The sequence below is a fragment of the Talaromyces stipitatus genome, genomic scaffold (assembly GCF_000003125.1).
Source record: "Talaromyces stipitatus ATCC 10500 scf_1105507295517 genomic scaffold, whole genome shotgun sequence".
Classification (NCBI taxonomy): domain Eukaryota; kingdom Fungi; phylum Ascomycota; class Eurotiomycetes; order Eurotiales; family Trichocomaceae; genus Talaromyces; species Talaromyces stipitatus.
This window is the reverse complement of record NW_002990121.1, coordinates 105,534-131,012: the sequence shown is the minus strand read 5'-3', so window position 1 is coordinate 131,012 and position 25,479 is coordinate 105,534. Positions and strand designations below refer to the sequence as shown.

The 25,479-nt window shown below is 46.3% G+C and overlaps 10 protein-coding genes across 10 annotated transcripts, besides 7 other annotated features; 4 read left to right on the top strand and 6 right to left on the bottom strand.

The window, feature by feature from the left end:
• Nucleotides 1–264: 264 nt before the first annotated feature.
• Nucleotides 265–2,397, bottom strand: TSTA_000580 (uncharacterized protein; the record flags this gene model as incomplete). Its single annotated transcript, XM_002487590.1, has 2 exons — nt 944–2,397; nt 265–897 (listed from the first exon to the last, which is right to left on the bottom strand). The coding sequence occupies exons 1-2, from the start codon at nt 2,360–2,362 to the stop codon at nt 265–267; spliced, it is 2,052 nt and encodes a 683-aa protein (XP_002487635.1). The 5' UTR covers nt 2,363–2,397.
• Nucleotides 292–894: a mobile genetic element.
• Nucleotides 947–2,326: a mobile genetic element.
• A 426-nt stretch (nt 2,398–2,823) lies between the features above and the next one.
• TSTA_000570 (C6 transcription factor, putative) lies at nt 2,824–5,139 on the bottom strand (the record flags this gene model as incomplete). The annotated part of the gene is made up of 3 exons (XM_002487589.1): nt 2,824–3,770; nt 3,834–4,933; nt 5,118–5,139. 3 exons carry the CDS (start codon nt 5,137–5,139, stop codon nt 2,862–2,864), a joined length of 2,031 nt encoding a protein of 676 aa, XP_002487634.1. The 3' UTR covers nt 2,824–2,861.
• An 806-nt stretch (nt 5,140–5,945) lies between these two features.
• On the top strand, nt 5,946–6,621 carry TSTA_000560 (uncharacterized protein). Its single transcript, XM_002487588.1, has one exon. It carries the CDS (start codon nt 5,990–5,992, stop codon nt 6,389–6,391), a length of 402 nt encoding a protein of 133 aa, XP_002487633.1. The 5' UTR covers nt 5,946–5,989; the 3' UTR covers nt 6,392–6,621.
• Nucleotides 6,622–7,337: 716 nt separating this feature from the next.
• Nucleotides 7,338–9,082, bottom strand: TSTA_000550 (C6 transcription factor, putative; the record flags this gene model as incomplete). Its single annotated transcript, XM_002487587.1, has 2 exons — nt 7,338–8,922; nt 8,982–9,082. The coding sequence occupies 2 exons, from the start codon at nt 9,080–9,082 to the stop codon at nt 7,338–7,340; spliced, it is 1,686 nt and encodes a 561-aa protein (XP_002487632.1).
• Nucleotides 9,083–9,664: 582 nt separating this feature from the next.
• Nucleotides 9,665–11,486, top strand: TSTA_000540 (uncharacterized protein; the record flags this gene model as incomplete). Its single annotated transcript, XM_002487586.1, has 5 exons — nt 9,665–9,748; nt 9,815–9,989; nt 10,043–11,101; nt 11,195–11,279; nt 11,336–11,486. 5 exons carry the CDS (start codon nt 9,665–9,667, stop codon nt 11,484–11,486), a joined length of 1,554 nt encoding a protein of 517 aa, XP_002487631.1.
• Nucleotides 11,487–12,074: 588 nt separating this feature from the next.
• Nucleotides 12,075–13,902, top strand: TSTA_000530 (uncharacterized protein; the record flags this gene model as incomplete). Its single annotated transcript, XM_002487585.1, has 3 exons — nt 12,075–12,147; nt 12,285–12,800; nt 12,849–13,902. 3 exons carry the CDS (start codon nt 12,075–12,077, stop codon nt 13,193–13,195), a joined length of 936 nt encoding a protein of 311 aa, XP_002487630.1. The 3' UTR covers nt 13,196–13,902.
• Nucleotides 13,903–15,183: 1,281 nt separating this feature from the next.
• Nucleotides 15,184–15,237: a microsatellite.
• Nucleotides 15,238–15,271: 34 nt separating this feature from the next.
• On the bottom strand, nt 15,272–17,359 carry TSTA_000520 (uncharacterized protein; the record flags this gene model as incomplete). The annotated part of the gene is made up of 3 exons (XM_002487584.1): nt 15,272–16,690; nt 16,715–17,097; nt 17,167–17,359. 3 exons carry the CDS (start codon nt 17,357–17,359, stop codon nt 15,272–15,274), a joined length of 1,995 nt encoding a protein of 664 aa, XP_002487629.1.
• Nucleotides 15,434–18,964: a mobile genetic element.
• Nucleotides 17,459–18,504, bottom strand: TSTA_000510 (uncharacterized protein; the record flags this gene model as incomplete). The annotated part of the gene is made up of 3 exons (XM_002487583.1): nt 17,459–17,595; nt 17,666–17,895; nt 17,974–18,504. Coding segments are annotated over 3 exons (898 nt in total), but the record flags the coding sequence as incomplete, so codon positions are not given.
• A 971-nt stretch (nt 18,965–19,935) lies between the features above and the next one.
• On the bottom strand, nt 19,936–20,586 carry TSTA_000500 (uncharacterized protein; the record flags this gene model as incomplete). Its single annotated transcript, XM_002487582.1, has 2 exons — nt 19,936–20,018; nt 20,349–20,586. The coding sequence occupies 2 exons, from the start codon at nt 20,584–20,586 to the stop codon at nt 19,936–19,938; spliced, it is 321 nt and encodes a 106-aa protein (XP_002487627.1).
• Nucleotides 20,246–20,316: a sequence feature (C-rich).
• Nucleotides 20,587–22,506: 1,920 nt separating the features above from the next.
• Nucleotides 22,507–24,894: a mobile genetic element.
• Nucleotides 23,708–25,139, top strand: TSTA_000490 (uncharacterized protein; the record flags this gene model as incomplete). Its single annotated transcript, XM_002487581.1, has 4 exons — nt 23,708–23,769; nt 23,820–24,091; nt 24,274–24,365; nt 24,400–25,139. The coding sequence occupies 4 exons, from the start codon at nt 23,708–23,710 to the stop codon at nt 25,090–25,092; spliced, it is 1,119 nt and encodes a 372-aa protein (XP_002487626.1). The 3' UTR covers nt 25,093–25,139.
• Nucleotides 25,108–25,165: a microsatellite.
• Between the last annotated feature and the right edge of the window lie 314 nt (nt 25,166–25,479).

The window sequence follows — 25,479 nt, the reverse complement described above, 5'->3', positions numbered from 1 at the left end:
TATTCCTTGGCATTACGGAATTGCGACCACATCAAAATATTTTGACACTCGTAAACTACTTTATTCACCATAATACACTTATTCTCTCTAAGATTAGACTTATTTTATTAGGAAATGTTCTATTTAGCCATCTCCAATACTTAAATACACTAATATATACAAATAATACCATAATCTAATGCCTAGAATACCAAAAGGATGTTTATAGGACAACAAATTTCACTCATATTGAATTTAATTTTTTCTTGGCATAGATTATATTACCTACTTCTCGAAATCCTCCTTCAACAGTTCACCCTGATGCCAACTTTTCAAGCATTCCACCTGCTCAATAATCTCAGCCCCTAGCCTTGATCTATCCCATGATATTGTACGGCGTGCTCCTGAAAACACTCGCTCAGGCTCGTCGCTCATGGCTGGAATAGAAAGAATATCAATTGCCATGAGTGAGAGCCTTGGCCAACGCTTTCTTTGTTTCTCTTGAGACCACCACCAAAGAGCAGATTCATCTCCAGGATCGTATGGCTCTCCACTGCAATAATCATCAAACTCATCCTGACTTGCTGGCCGAGTAAAACTGTTTAGGTCACGTACAATCTGATCAAACTCTGAAAGTTCTTTGTCGGGGTCCTCTAAAGCTTTGCTATATGGCCCTATTATTGCCAGAGGAGGAGCCCTCTCTCGGTAGGTGCGCCAAAGCTTCTTAACTTTGTTTATGGCAGGCTTTTGCCAGGTCGTTCTCCAATTCGCGTGGATATATCTTGTACGACGGTTTGGATGAAGTATAAGCGCAGCAGCATAAAGAGGTGAGTCGTCAGTCTTGCTGTAATATATATCAAAAGTATCCCAGCATTTCTGAACCCGAGAGCAAAACTCTTTATCTTCACGATATTGAACCTATATAATTTAGATAAATTTCAATTTTAATAGGATGTGTACTTACAACGGTTTTTTCCAAGTATTTAATAAGGACATCCATTGTAAAGAGTACACGATCGATCGTTGCTTGATGCCCTTGAGTAACTAGAGTTGCTTGACGGAATAGTTTAAGGAATTGATTAATTGTACGAAGCCTTGACCAGTCACTCGGCGTTAGATAATCATCCTGAAGATCATCCAGATACTCCTTTGTATAAGTATCAATTGCACTTGAGTAATCCAGTGCCACCTCACACATATAAGACCAGCTATTCCATCTTGTTCGGTTGTCTAGAGGAATCATTCTACCTGCAAGAGTCTTGAAATATGCTGTACGAGCAGCTGAGCCACGGATATGTATAACTATGTTATGACATTTTCCTAATGGTCCCATGACACGAAATGTCTGCTGGATAGAGATATTACTTGCAAGCTCTCCTGTTTCTTCTTGGATCTCGTATAATCCAAGTTGATCTATTTCAATGCAGTTGTGAAATAGAAAAGCTTGTACAGCTAAGTTAATCACATGGCCAATACAGCGGATACGCTTGAATAAAGCATTCCACTGGAGCCCTTCTTCCTTATTAAGGTATTCACCTATTGCACGGCAAAGGGTATCATTTGAACTTGCATTATCGGCAATAATAGATCCGATATTTTGTACGATACCGTAGTCTTGAAGAACAGGAAGAAGAGTAGCAAATTGCTCTACTCCAGAATGATTTGTAACTGTACGAAGCCCAATTAGAGCTTTTGATAATTTTCCTTGATCTCGTCCAACAAAATGGGCACAAATTCCAAGGAAAAGAAGCTTGTTTGGTGATGTCCAAATATCAAGTGAAAGATGGATACTTGACTCTGCTGACTGAAGGATTTTCCGTATAGTATCCTTTTGACTTTCATATGATTGTTCAATCTTCTTTGCGATTTCAGAGTGTGCCGTTGTAATGAAGTTGTCTGCCTCTGGATTTAGTAGTCGGCAAAAAACATGAAACTCAGGCCATTCAACAACATTAAATGGGAGATTTCGCGTAACAATTAATAAAACAAGTGCCTCATTAATCATGTCCTTATCTAGGACTTTCTGAAGAACTTGAGTATCGATCTCTTGTGTTTGGCCTGATGATATTGCTCGGAGGTACAACTGTTGCAACTGATCCAGTGTTGCAGATTGAACTGGACCTAATGTAGGTTGAATATCAATCCCATGTTTTTTCTTAAGATGATCACGAAAATTGTTACTTGCTTGAGCACTATAGGATTCGCAGTACTTGCAGTAGAAAAGACGGTTCTTTCCTTGACGCTCTGGTTCTCCCTCTCGCGGCGTACGAGTATGTGACCATGTCTCATGAGCTGAGAGTTTCCTAATACTTCTTGGCCTTGATGTCGTTGAATCTTGGGTGAGTGGAACTGATAGAAGAGATGGGTCTATTTCAGAGTCCATAGTTTTATATTGATTGAGTATTGTTATTATTCTGTAGAGTTTGGAGAATGGAGGGGGGAAAATGATGTGGGTTGCCAAGACCGTTCCCGAATGCCAAGAAATATTGATAATATAGTCAATCAATATTCCCCTTATCAATTGTCAATATTGATTGACGGCATTGATAATAAAAATATTGACAACAACACTGACCAAGATGCCCTCATCCACGGACTCAGCCTTGTCTACTTCGTGTGACGCATTTCTTCTTTTCGTGACCCTCACTACTAAGTAGGCTCGCAAAGTCTTTCCACAGCTTTTTCTGGTTTCAGCTCCTTGGTTTTAGCTCTAATATGAGTCAGTCCTGTTTGGTGCGGCCATTATCGAAGTCTATGGCTGAAGAAGGGGTACCTGTATCATGGTACAAAAGTGCCAATTTAGGAGTCATCCAAGTAGGACCTACATTCAATGCTAGCGTATTTCGAAATACAACAATTCTATTATCTGGATCTATATTGTTCTACCTAAGCAAAACATAACAAGCGCTCTGATCCATAATCGAAGCCCAATCACAGTCAAAAGGAAGGCTCTTCCTAGTGTGCCAACATTGCTCTATTATTTCCATCGCCTCGAAAAACGTCCCTGTTGGTGGCAATGATTCACCACTAGTCTTTTGCGCAAATAACGCTGCCAGGTGACGGAAAAAGCTCTGCTGGCTTTCGACGGCCATACATCCAGCAACGCAAAGGGGCCAGATTATATTCAGCAATAACTTTGGATTATCTTGTGTGCTTCGGAAAAGAGCTATTGCGTCAGAGACGGGTCCTGCGATCTCTGGTAGCTCGGGATAAGGGCCGGATATAACGACATGCAGATAAATAATGGCGGCGAAAGTATAGGCCTTGGTGGCTATTATATGAGACGGAATGAAATGGATCACCGAAGGGCCATTCAATGGTTGTGTTGATAACTGTGTGCTGCTGAGATTTTCCAACTCTCGTTGAAGACGCTGCTCGATTTGAAGACCGCGCTTCGCCAATTCGACAATGCTTAGCTTGTGGGTTGCCTGCGACTCTGCCTTCCATTTATCCAAGACGGTAACCTCGAATATAAGTGACATGACGGAGTTTTGGCAACCCATCATACGCTCCATTGTGATGCCAAGGTGGTTCAGAGCCTGAAGGTGATCGATTTCTAGGAAAGGGGTGCTTCGTGTAGATGCACATGCTAGGATGTCCAGGGATATAAAAGAACCAAGCAAGACACAGGTGGCGCCGTCCTGTTCTGGGGATAAGGAATTTTTCCTTGTTTGTTGGGTTTCAGACTGGATACTCGTTTGATCAGGCAATCGCGCGTTTATAAGAGGAGTTATTAGAGGAGAAGCTGAGCGAAGAAGGCTCTGCCAGTTCCTGCTTCCGCCGGCAAAAAACTATTTTCACAAACATTGTTAGCATAGAGGTACGATTTTTAATTATCAAGCAGCGTGACGTACTTCCCAATATAGCACTTGAAGAATAGATGTAAGACCCTCCACGCAACGGACCAAGTCTTCATGGACCTGCAAATTTTGAGCATCGTCTAAATATGGCTTTAGACCTTGAACGGCAAGATCATAGTAGCTATTCTTGGCCCTTAACCGCTCTGTCAAATCCTGAATATCGACGTCTTGAAGCATTGACGAGATGAGGAGGTCCCGCTCACTCAAAGCCAGGGTTGCATAGTATGCCGGCTTGACTTGCTTTATAATTGAAAATAACCAAGCTCTTTTGTACTTGTCCGCTGGGTTGTAAAAGGGGTTTTGAGTATAGAATACATCATCCAGGTAATGCATAAATAAAGCATCCTCCTTTTGGTGGTCTGGCGTTGCTGTTTTGGGACTTGTGGCTCTGGATGTAGATTTTCTTGTGATATCAACTGACACCGGAGTATGCCCCAGCGGAGACAAATTCGACGAACCCATACAGTACTCTGGAGCTGTAACCGCCGGAACGGTAGAAGTAGTATATTGCGGCATACTCCACATCATTGCATCGAACTGGGGTGAGTTATTACTTCCATTAATGGCCAGTTCTAATATCTCCTGCGGCGCAACATCGACCCAATCTATATCGCTCATTTGCGCAGCGGCCAACTCAGGCGCCGACATTCCTGGTCCATATCGTGGTGAGACGTCTTTCGAATATAGCGTCACGGGTGCGAAGTTCCCTGGGTTGCGGAGACAGACAGAATCAGGTGGGATAATGCTGGTATGGGATGGTGCATTCCATGCTCGCTCAAGGTAGGTTGTTCGTTCCGGCTCAGGCGATTCATTGCTGGACTTATCTTCACTCATGAGGCAATAAGACTGTCCCAACTGTGAGTTAGTTGAATAAGGTGCAGAAGTAGTCGGCGTTTCATTGGTATTCGGTCGGCTCGCTAATGCTTGATTACAGTGGAGATTGCGGTCTTGCGATGAGCGTCTGCTGTGAAGCAAACTCTGCTTCCCTTTTTTCCATTTTGTCTGACTGACGATTTGCTTGAACTCCAGGGCTTTCTCCTTTTGCAATGCTCCGTTGTCCATCCATTCCGGTCTCGGTCCGTAGCCGTGGCATTCTAGTCTCAGAGAGTTACAAGTATTGCACAGCGGGCGGCTTTCGTCGCATTTCTTCCTACGAACTCTACAGGTCCAACAGCCATAGAGACTTCGTGCAGCTAGACCAGACAATTATTAGACGATAAAAACCGAGCATTTATACACAAGGTTCGCAATCTTGAGGAATTAAAAGCTAGGACTTACGGATACCAGTATTGGTAGACATGCTGTTGTGTCTAGCTGTTCAGTTCCAGCAGTTGTACTTCATCCCCCGTGCTTGAGAATGATCATCATTTGAAAGCTAGCGGTGTTGCAACAAAGGCTTTAGCATAACCAGTATGCCAGATGTTGAGGATAAAATAAAGAAGCAAAACTGATGAAGCAACGTTAGGCCGAGCGGGATGTAAAGAAAAGGAAGCTGGAGGGAAATTAACCGATGTTGAGGCGTCCAGTGCTTGCACTGGATGGAGGGAACTGGCTGAGGACATTGCTTAGTGGGTCCCCGGTATTAGTCAGGCCACAGGGTTTCTCGTTTACTATTCCAGATTGATACTTGGATAGAAAGTATCTGTAATAAAATCCATGGCAATTTGCAAATCTGTATAGCGGCACTCAAACTAGCCAGCTTTAACAGCTATAATTGATGTATCGGTCAATCAATCATCCAACCAACTAGTATTGTAGAATCTCAAGGCCCTGAAAATCACCTTAATGAAGCGCCCGAGTCACTAGGTACACTATTCGTACTATATGGGAGCCCTAAAAGCCCCTGAAGCCGGACCCCGAAACATTCGCCTCCTACCAAGAGTTGGATTTGAAAGTCCAGTCTGCAATGGGGGACACAATCTCAGCCAATCGAGCTAATATTCAGGGTCAGAGACTAGTCTCTCTCTACAATTTGTTGGTCGTAATTCGTATCCATGCCCTTCGCATAATTGTGCCGGCACGCTAAGGAAGTAAAATGCCAGCCAATCGTTGAGTGAGAGGTGTCGACATCCCTGGGTAAACGCAGCAGCTATCGCAACGTATAAACAACATCGACCTTCAGGATTTTCCTGAGAGAATGCTATTTGACTATGGCAACCCTTCTAGGACGAACATCAGCGTTTCAAGGACAGTTGAGCAGGACTTATCTTAGGGTTGGTACTAAGACAAGTATTCAAACGGTATTACTTGTTCACAACAACGTGAAAATGCCCTCACTTTGGACGGGTATCACGTCTTCGTTAAAACCATTCTCGAATCTGTCGCTAGGTAAAACATCAACATCGAATGCCGTTGAAGAGCCACTTGCGCTTCCTACAAGTGGATTCACAACCATCAACGTCGATCAGCTTGTTGAAGAGGAGGAGTTGCCTGACTACCGAGCTGATCGATTCTATCCTGTTCAACTGGGTGATATTTTCCAAAACCGTTACCAAGTAGTTACGAAGCTCGGTTTTGGTACTTCCTCGACTACTTGGCTGGCTCGAAAATGAGCCTGGTAAGTCATTCTCCGAGTGGTCATCGGAATCAAGAGAAAAGCGTGGCATGATGGCGGAAACCGCCAGGGCGGAGATCAACGCAGTTCAATTAAGTAGCTGTAAACTCTTGCGTCTCTTGTTCTCTCTAATCTTTCTTATTGGCTTGTAGAGGAGGTGTCAGTAGCTAAATTAACCCAGCAGCTTGGATGCACTAAGAAAGAGGAGATCGGAGTGAAAATAGGTCGCAGTTGACTCTGTGTGTGGATGACACTTGGCCGAATAAGACAGGGGTGATCTACCGGGACGAATAGGAGGTATTGACAGGGGGTGGTACGTAGTAAGGGACAGTTGTTTAGTCTTGTGAAGCTGATGTTTTTTGTTGTACAAAAGCAAAGGATGGATGATGTGATCGAGAATGAGAATCGAGCAATAAGAAGCGACGGTGTGGGGCTACTTGATGGATGCCTTAGATATCGGGTGTCGAGTATTGGGCTGGACACGAGATGTTAATACGACGAGTCTAATTAATACAAAGGTAATTGATGAATTCTTGTATTGTCATGTGCCTAACTACTGAGAAAACAACGCTTACGACCTCAGTGACGAAGCGAAAGAATCGCCTGTCTGGCGACTCATATACTTAAGGCTTCACCGCTTCACTAGTCGACAGCGCTAACCCTCATAACCCTAACATTTCCAGCCCTAAGGGGACAGGTACGCAGAGACAGATTGTACCACCCTACAATAACTGCTGCTATATGATTACCAGAGCTTATGATTGGCGCAAGTTCCTACTGCTTGGTGCAGAGTTGGCGGTGGTATCTCTCTCGACACATCCGACATTCCATTGGTTCGTAGCATGCGACCTTTGTTCCATGTATGCTGGGTCTTGGGATCACCCGAAGTCATAACACGCAATGCTCGGTCACAGCTGAGAAGCCTCTCAATAGAGGGTTTTTCGTCAAATCACGATAGACTCGGTGTGTTTTCCCTCTTCTTTGCAAAATGTATACTCCAACTCCATGCGCGCCACGGACTGGCTGCTGACCACCTGTTCCCAAGATACACATTCGATCCTCTGCCACACTGCAATTTCGTCCATACTCTTTGCCCTAACCCCTCCAATTTTGCCTTCTTCAATCTCAGCTATACGCTCAACAGCCCTTGCAGCAAAGACATTGTCCCAAACCGCCTCCCGCAGCGGCTGCCGCCGCAGGACTCTCAACACCCGTCGTCGAACCGCGGGGTCCCGGCATTTGGCTCCGATGATGAAGAGTACAGGGAGAATACCTACCTCTGGTGTAAATGCCGGTTTTGATGACCCTGCATAGAGCTGATGCGCTTCCGTGACATCGTCTGCCATGGCTATGCATTGCTGGAACTCGGGCAAAAACTTATCGTACTCCATCTCCCTACCCAAGCCGAGGCTACTGACAAGGATCCACAGAACGGTATTTTGTAGTCGCAACAACAATATGAGACGGTAGCTCTCCGTGTCTGTGGCATAGTGATTGGAATGATTCAGCATTTCTTCGAAGTGACGCGACCACGTTTCTAGCTGTCCGATAACAAGCTGTTTGGAAGCGTTCGCCGGCACCCCATCAGCGAAAGATGCTTCTTGCGCTATCCATTGTAGCCTCATGGACCGAGCGATAAGCACCTGGAGGGAATCGGCGGCTTGGTTGAGCGATTGAAAAGCGCCATTGGAGGACAAAAGTCTAGAGGCTGCTGTCTCTTGAACGTCGGCCGGAATCCAACGGGGCATAAATGCAACGGCCTGCATATCGAGACGCCGTATTTGCCTCGTGACGTGCGCGAGAAACATGCGGCTTCCTGAACGAACATTTACATTGGAGGCATTGCTCTCGCTCAAGATGGCACTGGGAATGTTGCGCGAGAGCTCTACACCTCCTTGCAAATGCGTCAAAGCCCGGAGATAGTTGCCCGCCAGGCTATCAAAACTGGTGAACAGATAACATACTAACAGCGTTATTGCCATTTGTTCGATGCTATCGCCACTCCTTTCTGCCAGAACAAGCTGGATGGCCTTGTTGTAGTGTAATAGTGGTTCTTGTTCTGGCAGCGTGGAACAGCCGTTGTGGTAGTTCCGGTGAACCAGGGCCAGAGCAATAGCGGCGTGTCGTACCGATGGGACTGTTTGGGAAAAGAACATGAGCGTCTTCCGCCATGACTCACTCGGATAGTATTCGTTAAGATGCTTGACGGAGATTAGCTCGAAGAATGACATGGCCTCTATCTGGGTTGGAGCAATGACTGGCAGCATCATGAATGGCCTTAGATTTCGCAAAGTCAGGCTGTGGGGGTTCTGACAAGATGGAGACGGTGCTCGCTGGACATTGGCAGTGGCACAATCGTCGAATAGGCCGCAGCTTGCTGCTGCAATGGCTCCGGTATGGTGATGCTGGCTCGTCGTCACCCCAGCCTCGACACAGCGCGGAACCATATCATAGCCGTCGCAAGTCCGTCCCGTAGACCGACACTTCAAGCACGAAGGTCGGGCCTCGTCGCATTTGACCCGCCGTATTCTTTAGTGCTCCCAGTGAGTTTGGCTTGTCCAAAAAGAGTGATGGCAGGCAAGACTTACTTGCAAGTTCTGCAACCCAACCTTGACTTTGGTGCAAATCTGCGAGGTCTCTTCCTCCAGGCTTGGCTCGCAGTTTTGGCCTCGTCTTTAATCCAGTTCATTTTTGGGATGAGAAACGGGAGATGACCCTAAAGCGTTCGATACGAGCGTCGCAAGTGCCATGCAAAAAAGGGTCGTACAGAAAGTCTTCCAGCATCTGCTATTCGTCTGTTCGTACACAGTGGAGGTTGTCTTTGCTCAAGACCTGCAAGCGGGAATGAGTACGGGAAGTTGAACTTATAGACACTAAGAGGAATACACAGAAAACCGATACCTAGCCTCTGCGCATGGCAAGGCAGCAAGATACTTGAAGATAGCGCTTACCATGAATGGTGCATACTGATTGGCTCGTTCGTAGAAGTGGGACTATAGTAAGATGTCCTGGGCTGTGCTTGAAGATCCAAATTGCATGGTATTGAGACTTGGGGATTTTGATGGCTTGGAACTCATCCAGCTCTTGATCATTTGCTCGTTCGTACAAGCGGAGCAACAAGATGACAATGACGACGATTTATCTGGTCAGAAAGAGAAGTCTTGAAGGATTCTCAGAACTATAAGTAGTGCCACGATGTCCTGCAATAAAATGGCTTCACAATACAAACCAGACATCAAAAGCGCCCTCTAGGAGTAGTTTGTCCACCAAAATGAAGCGAATTGCAGCTGCTCTCATCCTCCTCGTAGGATTTGGTCGCAGAGCCGAGTGCACCATGGTCTACGATTTTGACGCTGTGAGTTTCTTGGTCGCTGCTGAACCCCAATGTCTTCGCGATCAGCTCCGCTGATAAACTGTGTAGATTAATCCCTCGGTCAACCTCACTTGGACACCGTGTTACGACAACTTCACCTGCTCCAAACTCCAAGTCCCTCTCGACTATTCGAACCCGAGCCTTGGCGCCGCATCCATCGCTTTTATGAAACTGGCTGGGAAAAATGTCACTTCTGATTCCCAGAGCCTCGTGATCATCCCCGGTAATACCCCAAATCCATCTTGATTCCTCACAACCAAGCTGACGCTACACCAGGCGGCCCGGGCGGGTCTAGCATCGACCAGCTACTGTCATACCAAGACATAGTCGGACAGATGTTTGGCGACACGTACAACTTTGTCGCCTTTGACCCCCGAGGCGTCGAGAGAAGCAGCCCAAGCCTGGATTGCTTCCGGGGAAATACGACAGCACGCACAGCCTTTAATCGAGCTCACTACACGGGCGCCACCAACACATCCTCCACGTCGTTCGAGGAACAATACTACTCGGCCGCCATCTACGGAGAATTGTGCAACGAGGTGGTAGAGACGGACTCACCGTATGGCTACTACGTTACCACTCCGGCGGTTGCTCGCGACCTCCTCAGCTTTGTCGAGGCAGAGGCCAAGCTGGCCGGCCGATCCCCTTCAGAAGCCAAATTATGGGGTTTCGGCCAAAGCTACGGCACCGTCATTGGCACCACATTTGCGTCCATGTTTCCTGACCGCGTCGGAAGACTGGTGCTAGAGAGCGTCATGGACGTAGACCAATACTACACCAATGACTGGCGGAGCAACTTCGTCAACTCAGACATGGCGTTTGACCAGCTGCCGATTCTCTGCCACGCCGCAGGCCCTGATCGATGTTCTCTTTGGGGACCTACGCCAGACAATATCACAGCCAGGATCGACGCCATCATCCAGAACATCATAAGCCACCCCATTCCAGTCAGTGGAATCACAAACCAGACTTTGCCGGGACTGGTCACGTACTCCGACGTCAAGTCGTTTATTGTATCCGGGATCTACGAGCCGCTGATTTACTTCCCCATCATGGCCGACGTTTTTGCACAGTTGGAAAGGGGTAACGCATCTGCTCTCGTGGGAATGTCGGAGAAGCTGTACCTCGACGCCAGCGACGGAGACGGAGGCGTCATCATTCGGTGCGCGGATTCGTACCGAGAGAACAAACTCACCACGATCGAGGACTGGAAAAACTACATTGACTTCACCTTTTCCAGTAGCAAGTACATTGGCGACATTTTCCCGATTTGGGCGAGGACAATTCTATGCAGATCGGTTCGGCCACAACTGCCGGATAACTTGATGATCCAAGGTAAAATCTCCTTTTCTATTGCTTTTTCAATAAGATTTCGTTTCAAATACGAAGCAGTCTTCCTTTGACAATCAATCTAACCCTATTATACAGGTCCGGTTACTGGATTCAACAAATCTCTGTCTTTCCCGATCCTATTCACGAGTAACACCCTCGATCCTATCGCGCCTGAAGCAAAGTATGTTCTCCGATTACCCATGACCCAATGAGTATCAATTTACTGACTCTTTTCAGTGCTCGAAAGATGTCCTCCCGATTCCCAGGATCGGTTGTGCTCCTGCAGGAAGCTGTTGGTGTAAGTCCTCAATCAATCCCCACTCAAATATCTCAAGAAACGCTCCAGGCTAACCCTTCGGCTCTTTCACTCGGATACAGCACCCCGTGACATCACAGAGAGGATCTACCTGTTACTATGGACACGTTCAGGCATATCTTCAAGGCGTAGTTCCGCCGGCCAACATCACCTGCCCGCGGCAGTACGTACCGTTCATCGATGGGCCCATTAACCCTTGAACGAAATCACTTTTCAGAATGAGCAGGCGGACGGAGCTCACCTTCTGCAAGGTGGGTATTTTGTGCGATTTACAATGTAACGCTTTTGCCGGAATTTATAGTCTATATACGCATTTCTGCAATGTATAGCGCCTCATTCTTTCGGATCCTGATATTAAAAATAGTACCATTCGATTACCGTAGGTACCAACGTACGTAGGGTTAAAACCCATTTTGAATGATGTTCTGCCAGGGTCTTAGAAGCCATTGACCCAATAGAAATACCTTGGATTGTTATATCCATTGGATGTGGTTGGTAGACGGATACCTACCCTGCAGAACAACTCATACTTGCATTTCCCCTCTTCAGTGACTCAGGCGTCTATGTGAAAGTAGAGCTATATCATCCCTTCTTTTCTTCCTTCTTTTCCATTGAATCCTACACTATCATTTTTTTTTTCGAAGCTTTCACCTGTTGAGGATGGGGAAATACAAAGCCATGAAAAAGACTAAGGCCATAGAACAACCTAACGGTGCGACGGCCTTTGAGGGATGTGCGAAGATTGACTTCTATAGGCCCTTGTCATCGTAAGCCTAATCAACTCATTGGTTTTCTAGTTCTTTCTAACTGTTTCTATTGACCGTACGAAACACCGCCCGTTACCTTGGTGATCGGGAACAAACACTACAGTCTTCCAGAACATTAAATACTCCCAATTTCCACCGCAACCGCCTTTTTCCTCTACTATCAGGTTACATGACGTCCATGAGGATGCCGGGCACTCCTTGGTGCATTTCCTGTACACTGGAGGCTATCAAACTATCAAGTCGCCGCTTAATAAAGGCATATCCGACGTCGCAAGAGAGTATAGGAAGAGCGTCTTCGTATACGAGGCATCTAGGAAGTACGGGATTATTGATCTGGAGAACCTCGCTCATCAATACACTCAACGTTTCCGCGACCAGGTATCCTTGTCTGAAATACTTTTGGAAACTAGGGATATATTTTCAAGACACCCTGAAGATGAAACTTGGTTTCAAACTTTCATCAGAGGAGAGCTACAGCGGTTTCTAGGACCTTCCGGAATAGCACGTAGTCTAGACGAGCTTTCCAAAGGTCTTGGTCGAGATGATCGGTTTGATAATATTGTATTAAAGATAGTGGTTGAGATTCTCTCTGTTCGCTTGCGCTCAATGTTTAAAGACGGTAAGACTTTTAGCTTTTGGAAGTTGTAAATACTAACACGTTATATAGGAGAGACTCCCTCTACAGAAATGGCATACAAGGATGCGATGCATGCTGAGGAAACTGTATACGAAGACGAGCCCCCTGTTGAAGAAGTGGTACACGAAGACGAGCCCCCTGTTGAAGAAGTGGTACATAAAGAAGAGCCCCCTGTTGAAGAAGTGGTACATGAAGAACAGCCCCCTGTTGAAGCTGTCCAGGCTTCCATACTTAAGGCTTCACCGGCGGACTTGGCTTTTTACCAAGATTGGGGGAGTCTAAACCCTTCGCAGAAGAGAAAAAAAGTTAAAAAACTAAGGGCAAGAGGTCTTCCAACCCCAAACGAGGACGGGTCCATTCCAGTCTTCGTGACCTGAGGAAATTTGGAATATGTGGAATTATCTTGTGTTTTTCTAGTAATTCAATCTTGCAATGCAATTGTGTTCCGTTAAGTTTGTCAGCTTAAGCCGCAGAGAGCGAAAGATAAGATAATCGATTGATAGAATACGAAGCATAGCTACCTTTCAAACAGGTCGCGCCCAGGTAACATCTTCCAACACAAGTGGATTGAATTAATCCCACCAACGTGAAATCTTCTCCCATTTTCCCATGCACACGAATTTTCTTGTTGTCCTTGGCACCTCGATCGTATGCATTCAAATACTGTTTTCTCCTGCCTCGATGACTGGCTATAGCACGAAATGCAACGAGTTGCAGGATAAACTGGAAGCTAAAGGGATCGCTGTTGAATCGTTGATCGGTGGCAGAGTTGACCCTACTCGGAGATTACCATTGAAGGCCTGCCCTCGACTCTCCAGCATTATCCTGCACATAATTTCTCGAACTATTACCTCGGAAAGGACATGATATTGCGAATCATAGAGTGCGGTATATATTGTACCGCGAGCCACTCGGAATTTTGGCTAATGGAGACTTGAACCCCTAGATGCTCTCGCATGGCACTGGTGGATATGAACATTACACCGTCGTCTTTCCAGACAGGTAGCTGAACAACACTGTCAGAGAACTCAATGTCCAAGTAAGTTGGTGAGAATGATGAAGTCTCGATTTCGGCCATGAAGACACCTGTGTTGCCTTGACAAATATGGTGGTTGAAGCGACGTGTTGCATGAGCTGCGAAAAAGAGAGGCAGGTCAGCGGGGGGTGGGGCGTACAATTATAAGGAAAACGGTACCTAAATTATCAAACGTAGAAATGAAAGGTGTCAGCTCCTCTGGACGAGCGCTCCAGTCCAAGTGCGACTCGATTCTTTTTCTATTGAGCCAAAATGAATATGGCATCCAATAATGGCCTTGAGCTTCAAATCCATGGCTTTCTTCAAAAAGGGTAAAGGAGCCATGATGTTGGATACGATAGAGTAAGGGTGGGAGAGAAGACATGATTATGATTGTATGCTGCTGAGTCTACCTTTTTAAGTTGTTTTGACATAGTCAGTTTTAATCAACTAACTTTGTTAATTAACTACCGGTATATTAGAGTCTAGTCTCCATATCTCGGGAGATTACTTACTTCGAGGTAGCCACGGCCGAACGATTTTCGCAGCGTGATCACTGGCTGTGCACAACGGCTCTTGTCACATACAGACTAGTCGTGCCGTTACGCCGCGATTAAATGGGATGCTGTTGTCCAATCCTCTCCAGAAAGTCCGAATCTGTTTAGAAAGTGCCTGGTGAAGAAGTGCTGATTATCTATCCTAGCCCAATGGCGCGAGGCTGCATGCCCAATGACATCGGACCCGGCCATGGATCGGGCCCACCTCTTCCAAATCTTGATGCTCCTGCTTAGATCAAAAACTCTTTGATACAATAGTTACCACCACCTTGGAATCAAATACGGAGTGCAAGTTTCATTGCTTAGAGATTTAATCAAATTGTTGGAGAACAATAACCAAGGAAACAAGAGAGCTTCTTGTGAAGAAATCGGTGAATGGATCGTATAGACTCAGAGGATTAATATCGTCTAGTAATAGTGATCAATAATCAGTTGCTTGTAAGTATTGATAAGGAGAGGATTCGATGCGTTGAATCTCTGTGTATTGCTTGTCTTTCTAGTTACATACGACTCAGGGTGTGTGTGTGTATATATTTAACGGCCGTGGTTCGTGACTTGCACGCTTCCCACCGATCCCTACTGGGACATAGGCCGCCGAGGGTTAAGCCTCGGGCTTCGGGTCCTATCAGATTTATATACAAATAAGAGACTCTTTGGCGCATTTCCATAGCTGCCGTGGTCTTAAAGGGAGATCCACTTCCTAGTGGGTTTTGGGTATTTGCCAGCTGCAATGGTCCACCTACGCTCCATGACCCATCATTCTACCACCATCATACTTAAGCAGTGAGTTTGAAAAGAAAAAGGGAAGAAGGAAAGAAGGAAAGAAAGAAAGAAAGAACGAAGGAAAAGAGAGATATAAGGGGGAAGTAGGGCTGACTTAGCTAGGTGCTAAGGAGAGGTTGGCGAGGACAGATACCCTCAAAGAAACGGGTCTCTGCAAGCCATGAGGCTAGTTTTCGTGTTCCTTTCGCAGTACCTAAAAGAAAAGAGATAACTTCAGAAGGGGGTCCAGGTAGACGAGGAGCTCGTCTCTTAGCTATATAGCAGAAGAAGAAATGTAGAGATGCTTTTTGTGCTTTACACCGACAGAGAAGATAAGCATCATCATGATTAAAGCGTTCATGGTAGTCTGCAAAGTCTCCATGACCAGTACGGGCCGCAATAATACGGCCAAGGTCAAGTCGGTTGAGTTGAAGCTTCCCAGGGCGCTTAGGAGAAGTAGTTATTTCTAGATCTTGATAACTCTGTGGTGCCACCTTCTGCCATTGTGACTGAGCAGCGGATAGGGATTGAGTCTTGGCGTATCTCTTTAGTGAGGCGTATAAGGATTTGTGAGGAGCAGGAGGGATTGAGGCAGCTCCCTCTTTGGCAGCGAGATCAGCCGCTTCGTTCTCAGGGATTTTAGCGTGTCCAGGGACCCATCGGATTTGGATAGATCCGCTTTTGATGTGAGGAAGCCTTTTGCGAAGTGGCCAGGCAGCTGCAAGGGTGCGGAAGGATTCAAAGATTTCTTGGGAAGATCCTGTAGAGGGAGATAGAAGGCGTATAACAACTTCTAGATTGTCAAGGCAGATCCATAGGTTGGTAGCAAATTGAGCTGTTGGGTACGCTATTGCTGCTTGAGCGCCAGCTAGAGCTGCTTCTGCTTCTGCGTTGAAGACCTCTTTCCCGTGTCCGTATAAGAGTGAGGAGTGGAGGAACTGATGGTGTGCTTGAAGTCTAATATAGCCACCCCCTGCACGTCCGTCTGCTAGCCTAGATCCATCTGAAAAGATTACAATATCTGAGCTAGGGATGGTACGTTGAAAAGCCATGAAATTAGCCGCTGCCTGTTCCTTAGTGCGTCCCATGGGAGCTCCTATTTGAGCTTGAGCATTCCCACGAGGCTCGCGAGGGTGCCAGGGAGCGTATTGGAGAGGGTTTATCTGTTCAGAGTTTGGGAGGGCCAGTGTACGGCGGGCAAATCGGCTGGTTTGTCGGCTATTACTAGCGATCTGTTCTGCGCGTCTTCGAAGTAGGTGATAAGGGTCGAGACGCCGTAGGCGGACAGTTGCAAGGAGGGCTATTCGATCTAGTTCGATTTCTGGTGGAGAGAATCCAGACTCTCGATAAAGGACTGGCTTTGGGGTTGTGCGGAAGACTGGAAGGACTGCTCTTGCGCCTGTTAGTATTACTTTAGTTAGTTTCTCAAGATGTTCTCCAACTCGGTTTGAAATCTGGGAAGGTCCAGGTTGAGTACGTCCTGGCCACCAGGTTTCTGCGCCATAGTATGCTTTATAGAGTACACAGGCTGATACAGCCTGCTATAGTAAATCAGGTTTGACTCCTCGAACAGTATTCCCTAGAGAGCGAAGAGTGTTGGCCACAGTGAGGGCTTTAGATGCTGTTTCTCTAACGTGCCATTTGAACGTTAGCTTTTTGTCAAAGAGGATTCCTAGCCATCGTAGATATAGCCGTTTAGTGTTTTCTGATATTGTAATAGATCTAGCTTTCACTAAAGGTGTGCAGGTTGGGTCCTGGTCTGCTTTATGTTGGGAGAAGTGAAGAAGCTCGTATTTATCTGGTGCAAATGTAATACTCTCTGCAGCGCCCCAATTAAGAGCTTCTTGAAGTAAGTCTGATAAGGCTTCGCAATTAGTAGTAAGAGAAGTTGAGATTGCTAGGTTGGCTGTGTTGTCCGCGTAACCAAATCTGTTCCTTGGGTTTCCTAGACGGAATAGGGGCGCTATGTAGAGCATGAAAAGAATGCCAGATACTGGGGATCCTTATGGAAGACCGCAGGCAATGTCTGTTGAGGGGCCAATCTCTCCATCGAGTCGGATCTGAACTGATCTTCCAGTAGCGAAGGAGGCAATCCAGAGAACGAGATTGGTAGGCCAGCCCTGCTCGCGTAGTCTGCGGATCAGTCTGCCGGGAAGTACAGAATCAAAGGCGCCTTTGACATCTAGGGTAAGGAGTGAGGCAGTCATGCCTTGATTTAGCGCTTATTCAACATTATGTGTTAGGCATGTGGTTAGGTCAGTTGCAGATCTTAGTAGGAGAGCCCTAAATTGTTGCCTTACTAATACTTTATAGTGTATAGAGATCCATGCCATATTCCGTGCCACCAAGCGCTCCAGTCCTTTGCCAAGTACTGATAGGAGAGCAATTGGTCTGTATGATCTAGGTGAAGACTAATCAGTCTTTTTTGGTTTCTAGATGATTGCTAAGATTGCGTATCGAAAGCATTTAGGATGATAACCAATCTTTAGGCACCCTTGATATAGCATTAGTACCTTATCTTTGATCAGAGGCCAGGCTACTTTGAGTATGCAGGTTGGGATTTCATCTGCGCCAGGGGCTGTGTTTCCTGCCTGAAGTACTGACTCCTCCACTTGTAGCATCGATATATCTGGGAAGTAGAGACTAGTGGAAGGCACTGGGGAGTCCAGAGGTATGTCTCCTGCCTCTGCCGAGTTCTGGAGAAGATTTCGGACTAGTACGTCTCGTTTCTCGTGTACAGTAACTGCTGGGAGGCTGTTAGGCCTTAGCGGATCTTTTAGTGGAGGGCTTCAGAAGATGCCTGTAGACTTATGCTATTTACTTATATCAAAAACATCCTTCATTTGTGTTACCGTAGAGAGCTTCTCTCGCCAAAATTGTCGTTGAGACCATCTAGTTATCCTGCGGAAGTCTGTCTTTGAGCAGAGGCCTAAGCGGTAATTGTGTAAAGCTTTCTTGCAGTCTTCGTTCCACCATGGTTGTCCTATGCCTTGTATTATAGTCCTCTTAGCAGAGCCTCTATATACTCCTTGAATTGCAGATGTCAGTTTTTCAGCAAGGGCATCAAGATCTTCTTCTATTGCGGCTGAGCTCTCGATGTCAGCGAGATTAGAGGCAAGAAGTGAGAGGAAGGAGGTGTGGTCTAGTGTGTCAAATCTCAGTTTCTGAGCTGTTTCCTTGTATCTCTGATCCCATGGAACAGTGGTAATTAGTGGTTGATGATCAGAGGTAGCATCTAAGTGGCTCACTATGCTAGCTTTGGCTCCTGTGAGTGCCAGAGGGCTTAAGGCGAAACTGAGGTCTAACATGTTACCCCTTTCATGTGTGGGACAGTCTATGTCGGAAATGAGTACTAGACCCTGGAGATCCAGCTAGTTGATAAACGGCTCTGCAAAAGTTGTAGGGCTGCGTTATAGCGAGGGTTGCCATCTGTTATGTAGTAGGTTGAGATCGCCTGCAAGTATCATTGTTTGAGGGAAATACACCTCTGGCAGGGTTGTGAGAGCTTTCGCGGCTTCACCTGCTCTGCTGCAGCCTGCTGGGGCATTATAGATATTAACTATCAGAGCAGACTTTCCTGTGGGCGAAAAAATCTGAAGGAACAGGAGATCCGAGGCTTCTTTAGTGTCAGTTGTAAAGGGGCGTAGCTGGGAGGTCCGGATGCCTTTCTTCTTTTGGACATAGATAAGGACTCGTGATTGGCCACTTATTACCTAGCTATCAGTTGGGGAGAAGCATTCATATGATGGATGTTTTTTAGTGATCTGTTAGCTAAGGTCTTTGAATGTATATGGTTCTTGGATTAGGATAATATCAATGTCGCTAGTGTATGCCAATGTGAGGGCTATTTCATATGCATCTGGCGCGTGCCCTACATTTAACTATAGGATTTTAAGAGGCGCCTTTTGAGTTAGATAGTGATAGATTATAGCTCCTGTTCAAGAAGAGAGGCGAACCAGTTTTGTGGTTGAGAGGTTGTAAAACAGACTACACGAGCTGTAATGGAAGGATCTTCAGTTGGAGCGCGAGGTGGGGGGGTTACTGAACAGAAAGGAGAGATAATCTTATAGATTGAAGGCTGTGATGGCATCTCATCTAATGCTATAGGTGTTTCTTATATGCCTATAGAGAGCTAAGAGCTACATCCTCCTTCAGTTCGAGCTTTTACGAGATTTATAGCGCAGGATTTGCAGATCTCTGTTTGTTGAGCTTTAGTATGTTTAGTATTGCCTTTGGGGTGTAGAAGACATTCTGTGAAATCAGCTGGATGTGGTCCATGGCAGTATATGCATCTAGGAGGGCATTAATGAGGCTCTAGGGCTGTGCAGTGGTTGACATGGCCTTCTTCAGTATGCTCTAAGGAGCTGCATAGTTGGCATTGGGAGGGACGTGCACAGGATTGTGCATTATGCCATTTCCAGTATTATGTGTATTGAATAACTGTTGTTTTCTTAGAGAGGTGACAAGCATTGGTGATAGTGCTAAAAAGACGTAGCTGGATAGGCAGTAGTGATTTCGTGCCTTCTGGGAAGTTGATAAACTAGCTTGAGGAGAGAGTATCAGGGTTGGCAGCGCTCGTAGTGGTCTCGCTAATAGATATAGGCTTGAGCCCTGTTGTTTCGCTAATTTCTAATGATAGTAGTATAGGATTGACAGGGATTAGAGAGTATTGACCATCCAAGATTTGGCCAATTTTCCTTGGCACGTTGGTGACTCGGTATGAGACCCATTAGGAGCTGCGTTCTATCTAGCAGTTAACAAAGAATGCAGAGATAGTCTCTTTTTAGGCCTCAAGGGCTAGGAGGGCTTCTGGAGATGAGGGACATAGTGCAAAGCCAGTCTTTATAGCTTGGACTTCTTTTAGTGCTGCACTATTTAAGTTTAGTTGAGATCATAGGCTAGAGTAGATAGCGTAGGCTTCCATTTTTCTGGCTGCATGGTCAGCTAGGAGGCGTACGAAGAGCTGGATGTCAGGAAGGGGTTATTTCACTAGAGGCATAGGCTTTTTGATGGAGGCTTTAGGGTGAGTGGTAGGAGTTAATTTGACCGGGGCATATTGGGTAATAGTCACATAAGTTGACTGGTTAAGACCTGAGGGGGGACGTGAGGGAGGGGGTGAAGGGGGTAAGGGATTTGGGGTGGGGGAAGAGGAAAAGGAAGGAGATAGAGCAGGTAGAATGGAGGTCGTTGAGATACCGCTGATATAAGCGTTGAAATGTTGTTGAGCTACCGAGGCAAGGTCATCGCTTAGAGCGGTAAGTGCTCTCAGTAGGTGAGAAGCAAGGCCGGTGGTTTGGCTGCGGTGTTTATCAAGGAATACAGCTATGGGGCTGAAGATCTTCTGTCCTTCAGAAGCTCTTGTTGTGGCTGCAGACGTGGATTCCAGAAGGGCTGTCTGTAGAGGGCTGTCTATACCAGGGCCTTTATGCGTCATGGTGTTGCCGGGCGCGTTGAGACGCGTCAAAGGCTGCACTCCTGGGAGCTAGGTGGTAGAGAGGGTTGAGGATTTTGAGCCTCCGACTGTTTGATATAAATAATTATAAGGAAGTCGCCTATCAACTCGAAAAATTGTGAATACGACTCAGGGGTTGAAGCTATAACTAGTGTCGGAACGTCTAGTATCACGTGATCTCACGGTCAGATTCTTTACACTTCTTTTCACTGCCGTTGAGAGGATCGCACTCTTATTTCTTCGCACTCTTATTTCTTCGCACTCTTATTTCTTCGCACTCTTATTTCTTCGCACTCTTATTTCTTCGCACTCTTATTTCTTCGCACTCTTATTTCTTCGCACTCTTATTTCTTCGCACTCTTATTTCTTCGCACTCTTATTTCTTCGCACTCTTATTTCTTCGCACTCTTATTTCTTCGCACTCTTATTTCTTCGCACTCTTATTTCTTCGCACTCTTATTTCTTCGCACTCTTATTTCTTCGCACTCTTATTTCTTCGCACTCTTATTTCTTCGCACTCTTATTTCTTCGCACTCTTATTTCTTCGCACTCTACTTTATGCGCGCTCTCCCGCTGCGCGGTGCAGATAGGGGGCTCCCGCGTTACTTAACTACGCGTATTCTCGGGTTACTCGACGCGTTGGATTCCGACGCGTCGAATAAACCCAGCCATATGGATCTATTTAGTAGACACCATATTAAACCTCTCCACCTCGGTGGAGCAGTCTATTGAAAGATCGGCTGAGGAAATGCGAGATTCTTTCGATTACTACTGTTTAGAAAGATGCCTAGGGGCTTTCCGAAAGCCAAATTGATCGCAAGAGGGATATTGGATAGGAAAACCACCCGACACGAACTTATTCTAGGAGAGTGACAGGGCACCCTCGAGTTCAGCCAGCTCTGAGATTAAGATAGAACCCCCAACGTTATGAAATTACCAATGAAGCTATCTCAACGAGGGCTGGAACAAAGCCTAAGTGCTCTTAGAAAGTAATGGAAGTTGTTAAGGCTGATAGAAAAGTGGTTGCCGGATATGTTAAGGGCAAGGCCTACACTGAGACCGAACTACTTATCATTCTAGACAGACACAGCGCACCGCTTTCTAAGTATAAAGGCATAGGGTGGGAACTGAGCTAGGTTAGTAGGAGTCAACTATACAAGTATTATGCCAGGCGGGTATTACAAGTATTGACTTCTGCAAGACATAGTCGGCTGCTAGAGGGAGACTTCTAATAGTAACGGGAAACTACTTTATTATAGTAATAAAGTAGCGGGCCGTAGCACTATGAGGATGACCAGAGGGTAACTAGGAAGAATGTGTTCCTAGCTCGTACCTAGGCCATGGCTATCTAACTGGTATCTTTGCTTCCAACCCGTACTTGGGCCACAGCAGCGTGGTATCGCCGGCACCTATACTGATATTTTATTGGTATCTGTGTTTTCAACTCGTACTTGGACCGCTACTGTGTGGTATCGCCGATATATTCTTTCTAGGAGGCCTACGGAGATCTTATAGTGGCTCGAGAGGACGGATGCGCATGTCGGTCAGCTTAGAGAAGGAGTGCATTGTGCCTGACTCGTACTCAGGTCCCTGGGATATATATCCTAGCGCGGTATCGCCCATAATGCAATTGCCTTTGCGGCTGGCTTAAGGTGCAAACTCCAGAGATGTTGATAGCAGCAGATCTTTTGGCCTGGGGTTCTGCCAATAGGAATGGGTAAAATCACCACCGAAGCGAGAAGGCAAGGTGGAAGATGGTATTGGTATCGACCGGACTTGTTAAGGCTTTGCCACAGGCGACCGCGAGCCGCCCAACTCCTATTGTCTCTCGCGCCGCTAAGGCCCAACAGCCTCCCAGCAGTTACTGTACACGAGAAACGAGACGTACTAGTCCGAAATCTTCTCCAGAACTCGGCAGAGGCAGGAGACATACCTCTGGACTCCCCAGCAGTGCCTTCCACTAGTCTCTACTTCCCAGATATATCGATGCTACAAGTGGAGGAGTCAGTACTTCAGGCAGGAAACACAGCCCCTGGCGCAGATGAAATCCCAACCTGCATACTCAAAGTAGCCTGGCCTCTGATCAAAGATAAGGTACTAATGCTATATCAAGGGTGCCTAAAGATTGGTTATCATCCTAAATGCTTTCGACACGCAATCTTAGCAATCATCCAGAAACTAAAAAAGACTGATTGGTCTTCACCTAGATCATACAGACCAATCGCTCTCCTATCAGTACTTGGCAAAGGACTGGAGCGCTTAGTGGCACGGAATATGGCATGGATCTCTATACACCATAAAGTATTAGCAAGGCAACAATTTAGGGCTCTCCCACTAAGATCTGTAACTGACCTAACTACATGCCTAACACATGATGTTGAACAAGCGCTAAATTAAGGCATGACTGCCTCACTCCTTACCCTAGATGTCAAAGGCGCCTTTGATTCCATACTTCCCAGCAGACTGATCCGCAGACTACGCGAGCAGGGCTGGCCTACCAATCTCGTTCTCTGGATTGCCTCCTTCGCTACTGGAAGATCAGTTCAGATCCAACTCGATGGAGAGATCGGCCCCTCAACAGACATTACCTGCGGTCTTCCACAAGGATCCCCAGTATCTGGCATTCTTTTCATGCTCTATATAGCGCCCCTATTCCGTCTAGGAAACCTAAGGAACAGATTTAGTTACGCAGACAACGTAGCCAACCTAGCAATCTCAACTTCTCTTGCTACTAATTGCGAAGCCTTATTAGACTCACTTCAAGAAACTCTTAATTGAGACGCTGCAGAGGGTATTACATTTGCACCAGATAAATATAAGCTTCTTTACTTCTCCCAACATAAAGCAGACCAGGACCCAACCCACACACCTTCAGTAAAAGCTGGATCTATTATAATATCAGAAAATACTAAACAGCTATATCTACGATGGCTAGGAATCCTCTTTGACAAAAAGCTAACGTTCAAATAGCATATTAGAGAAATAGCATCTAAAGCCCTCACTGTGGCCAATGCTCTTTGCTCTCTAAGGAATACTGTTCGAGGAGTCAAACCTGATTTACTATAGTAGGCTGTATCAGCCTGTATACTCCATAAAGCATACTATGGCGCAGAAACCTGGTGGCCAGGACATACTCGCCCTGGACCTTCCCAGATTTCAAACTGAGTTGAAGAACATCTTGAGAAACTAACTAAAGTAATACTAACAGGTGCAAGAGCAGTCCTTCCAGTCTTCCGCACAACCCCAAAGCCAGTCCTTTATCGAGAGTCTGGATTCTCTCCACCAGAAATCGAACTAGATCGAATAGCCCTCCTTGCAACTGTCCGCCTACGGCGTCTTGACCCTTATCACCTACTTCGAAGACGCGCAGAACAGATCGCTAGTAATAGCCAACAAATCAGCCAATTTGCCCGCCGTACACTGGCCCTCCCAAACTCTGAACAGATAAACCCTCTCCAATACGCTCCCTGGCACCCTTGCGAGCCTCGTGGGAATGCTCAAGCTCGAATAGGAGCTCCCATGGGACGCACTAAGGAATAGGCAGCGGCTAATTTCATGGCTTTTCAACATACCATCCCTAGCTCAGATATTGTAATCTTTTCAGTTAGATCTAGGCTAGCAGATGGATGTGCAGGGGGTGGCTATATTAGACTTTAAGCACACCATCAGTTTCTCCGCTCCTCACTCTTATATGGACATGGGAAAGAGGTCTTCAACACAGAAGCAGAAGCAGCTCTAGCTGGCGCTCAAGCAGCAATAGCGTACCCAACAGCTTAATTTGCTACCAATCTATAGATCTGCCTTGACAACCTAGAAGTTGCTATACACCTTCTATCTCCCTCTACAGGATCTTTCCAAGAAATCTTTGAATCCTTCCGCACCCTTGTAGCTGTCTGGCCACTTCGCAAAAGGCTTCCTCACACCAAAAGTGGATCTATCCAAATCCGATGGGTCCCTGGACACGCTAAAATCCCTGAGAACGAAGCGGCTGATCTCACTACCAAAGAGGGAGCTGCCTCAATCCCTCCTGCTCCTCACAAATCCTCATACGCCTCGCTAAAGAGATACGCCAAGACTCAATCCCTATCCGCTGCTCAGTCACAATGGGAGAAGGTGGCACCACAGAGCTATCAAGATCTAGAAATAACCACTTCCCCTAAGCGCCCTGGGGAGCTTCAACTCAACCGACTTGACCTCGGCCATGTTATTGCGGCCCGTACTGGTCATGGAGACTTTGCAGACTACCATAAACACTTCAACCATAATGATGCTTATCTTCTCTGCCAATGCGGAGCACGAAAAGCACCTCTGCACTTCTTCTTCTGTCATATAGCTAAGAGACGAGCCCCTTGGCCTCCTGGGCCTCCTTCTGAGGTCATCTCTTTTCTCTTAGGCACTGCTAAAGGAGCACAAAAGCTAGCCACATGGCTAGCAGAGACCTACTTCTTTGAGGATATCTGCCCTCGCCAACCTCTCCTTAGCATCTAGCTAAGACAGCCCTACTCTTCCTTTATATTTCTCTTCTCCTTCTTTCTTTCTCTTCTCTTCTTTCTTTCCCTCTCTGCAAAACTTACTGTTCAGTTATAATAGTGGTGGAGTAATAGGTCATGGAGTGTAGGCGGACCATTGCAGCTAGCAAATACCTAAAACCCACTCGGAAGTGGACCTCCCTGTAAGACCATGGCAGCTATGGAAATGCACCAAAGAGTCTCTTATTTGTACATAAATCTGATAGGACCCGAAACCCGAGGCTTACCCCTCGGCGGCCTATGTCCCAGTAGGGATCGGTGGGAAGCGTGCGAGTCACGAACCACGGCCGTTAAATATATACACACACACACACACGCCGTTGAGAGGATCCTTATAAGTCGCAAC

Excerpts from the sequence above, each read along its gene's own strand:
- TSTA_000560 (XM_002487588.1), top strand. The coding sequence starts at position 5,990 with ATGGCAACCCTTCTAGGACGAACATCAGCGTTTCAAGGACAGTTGAGC.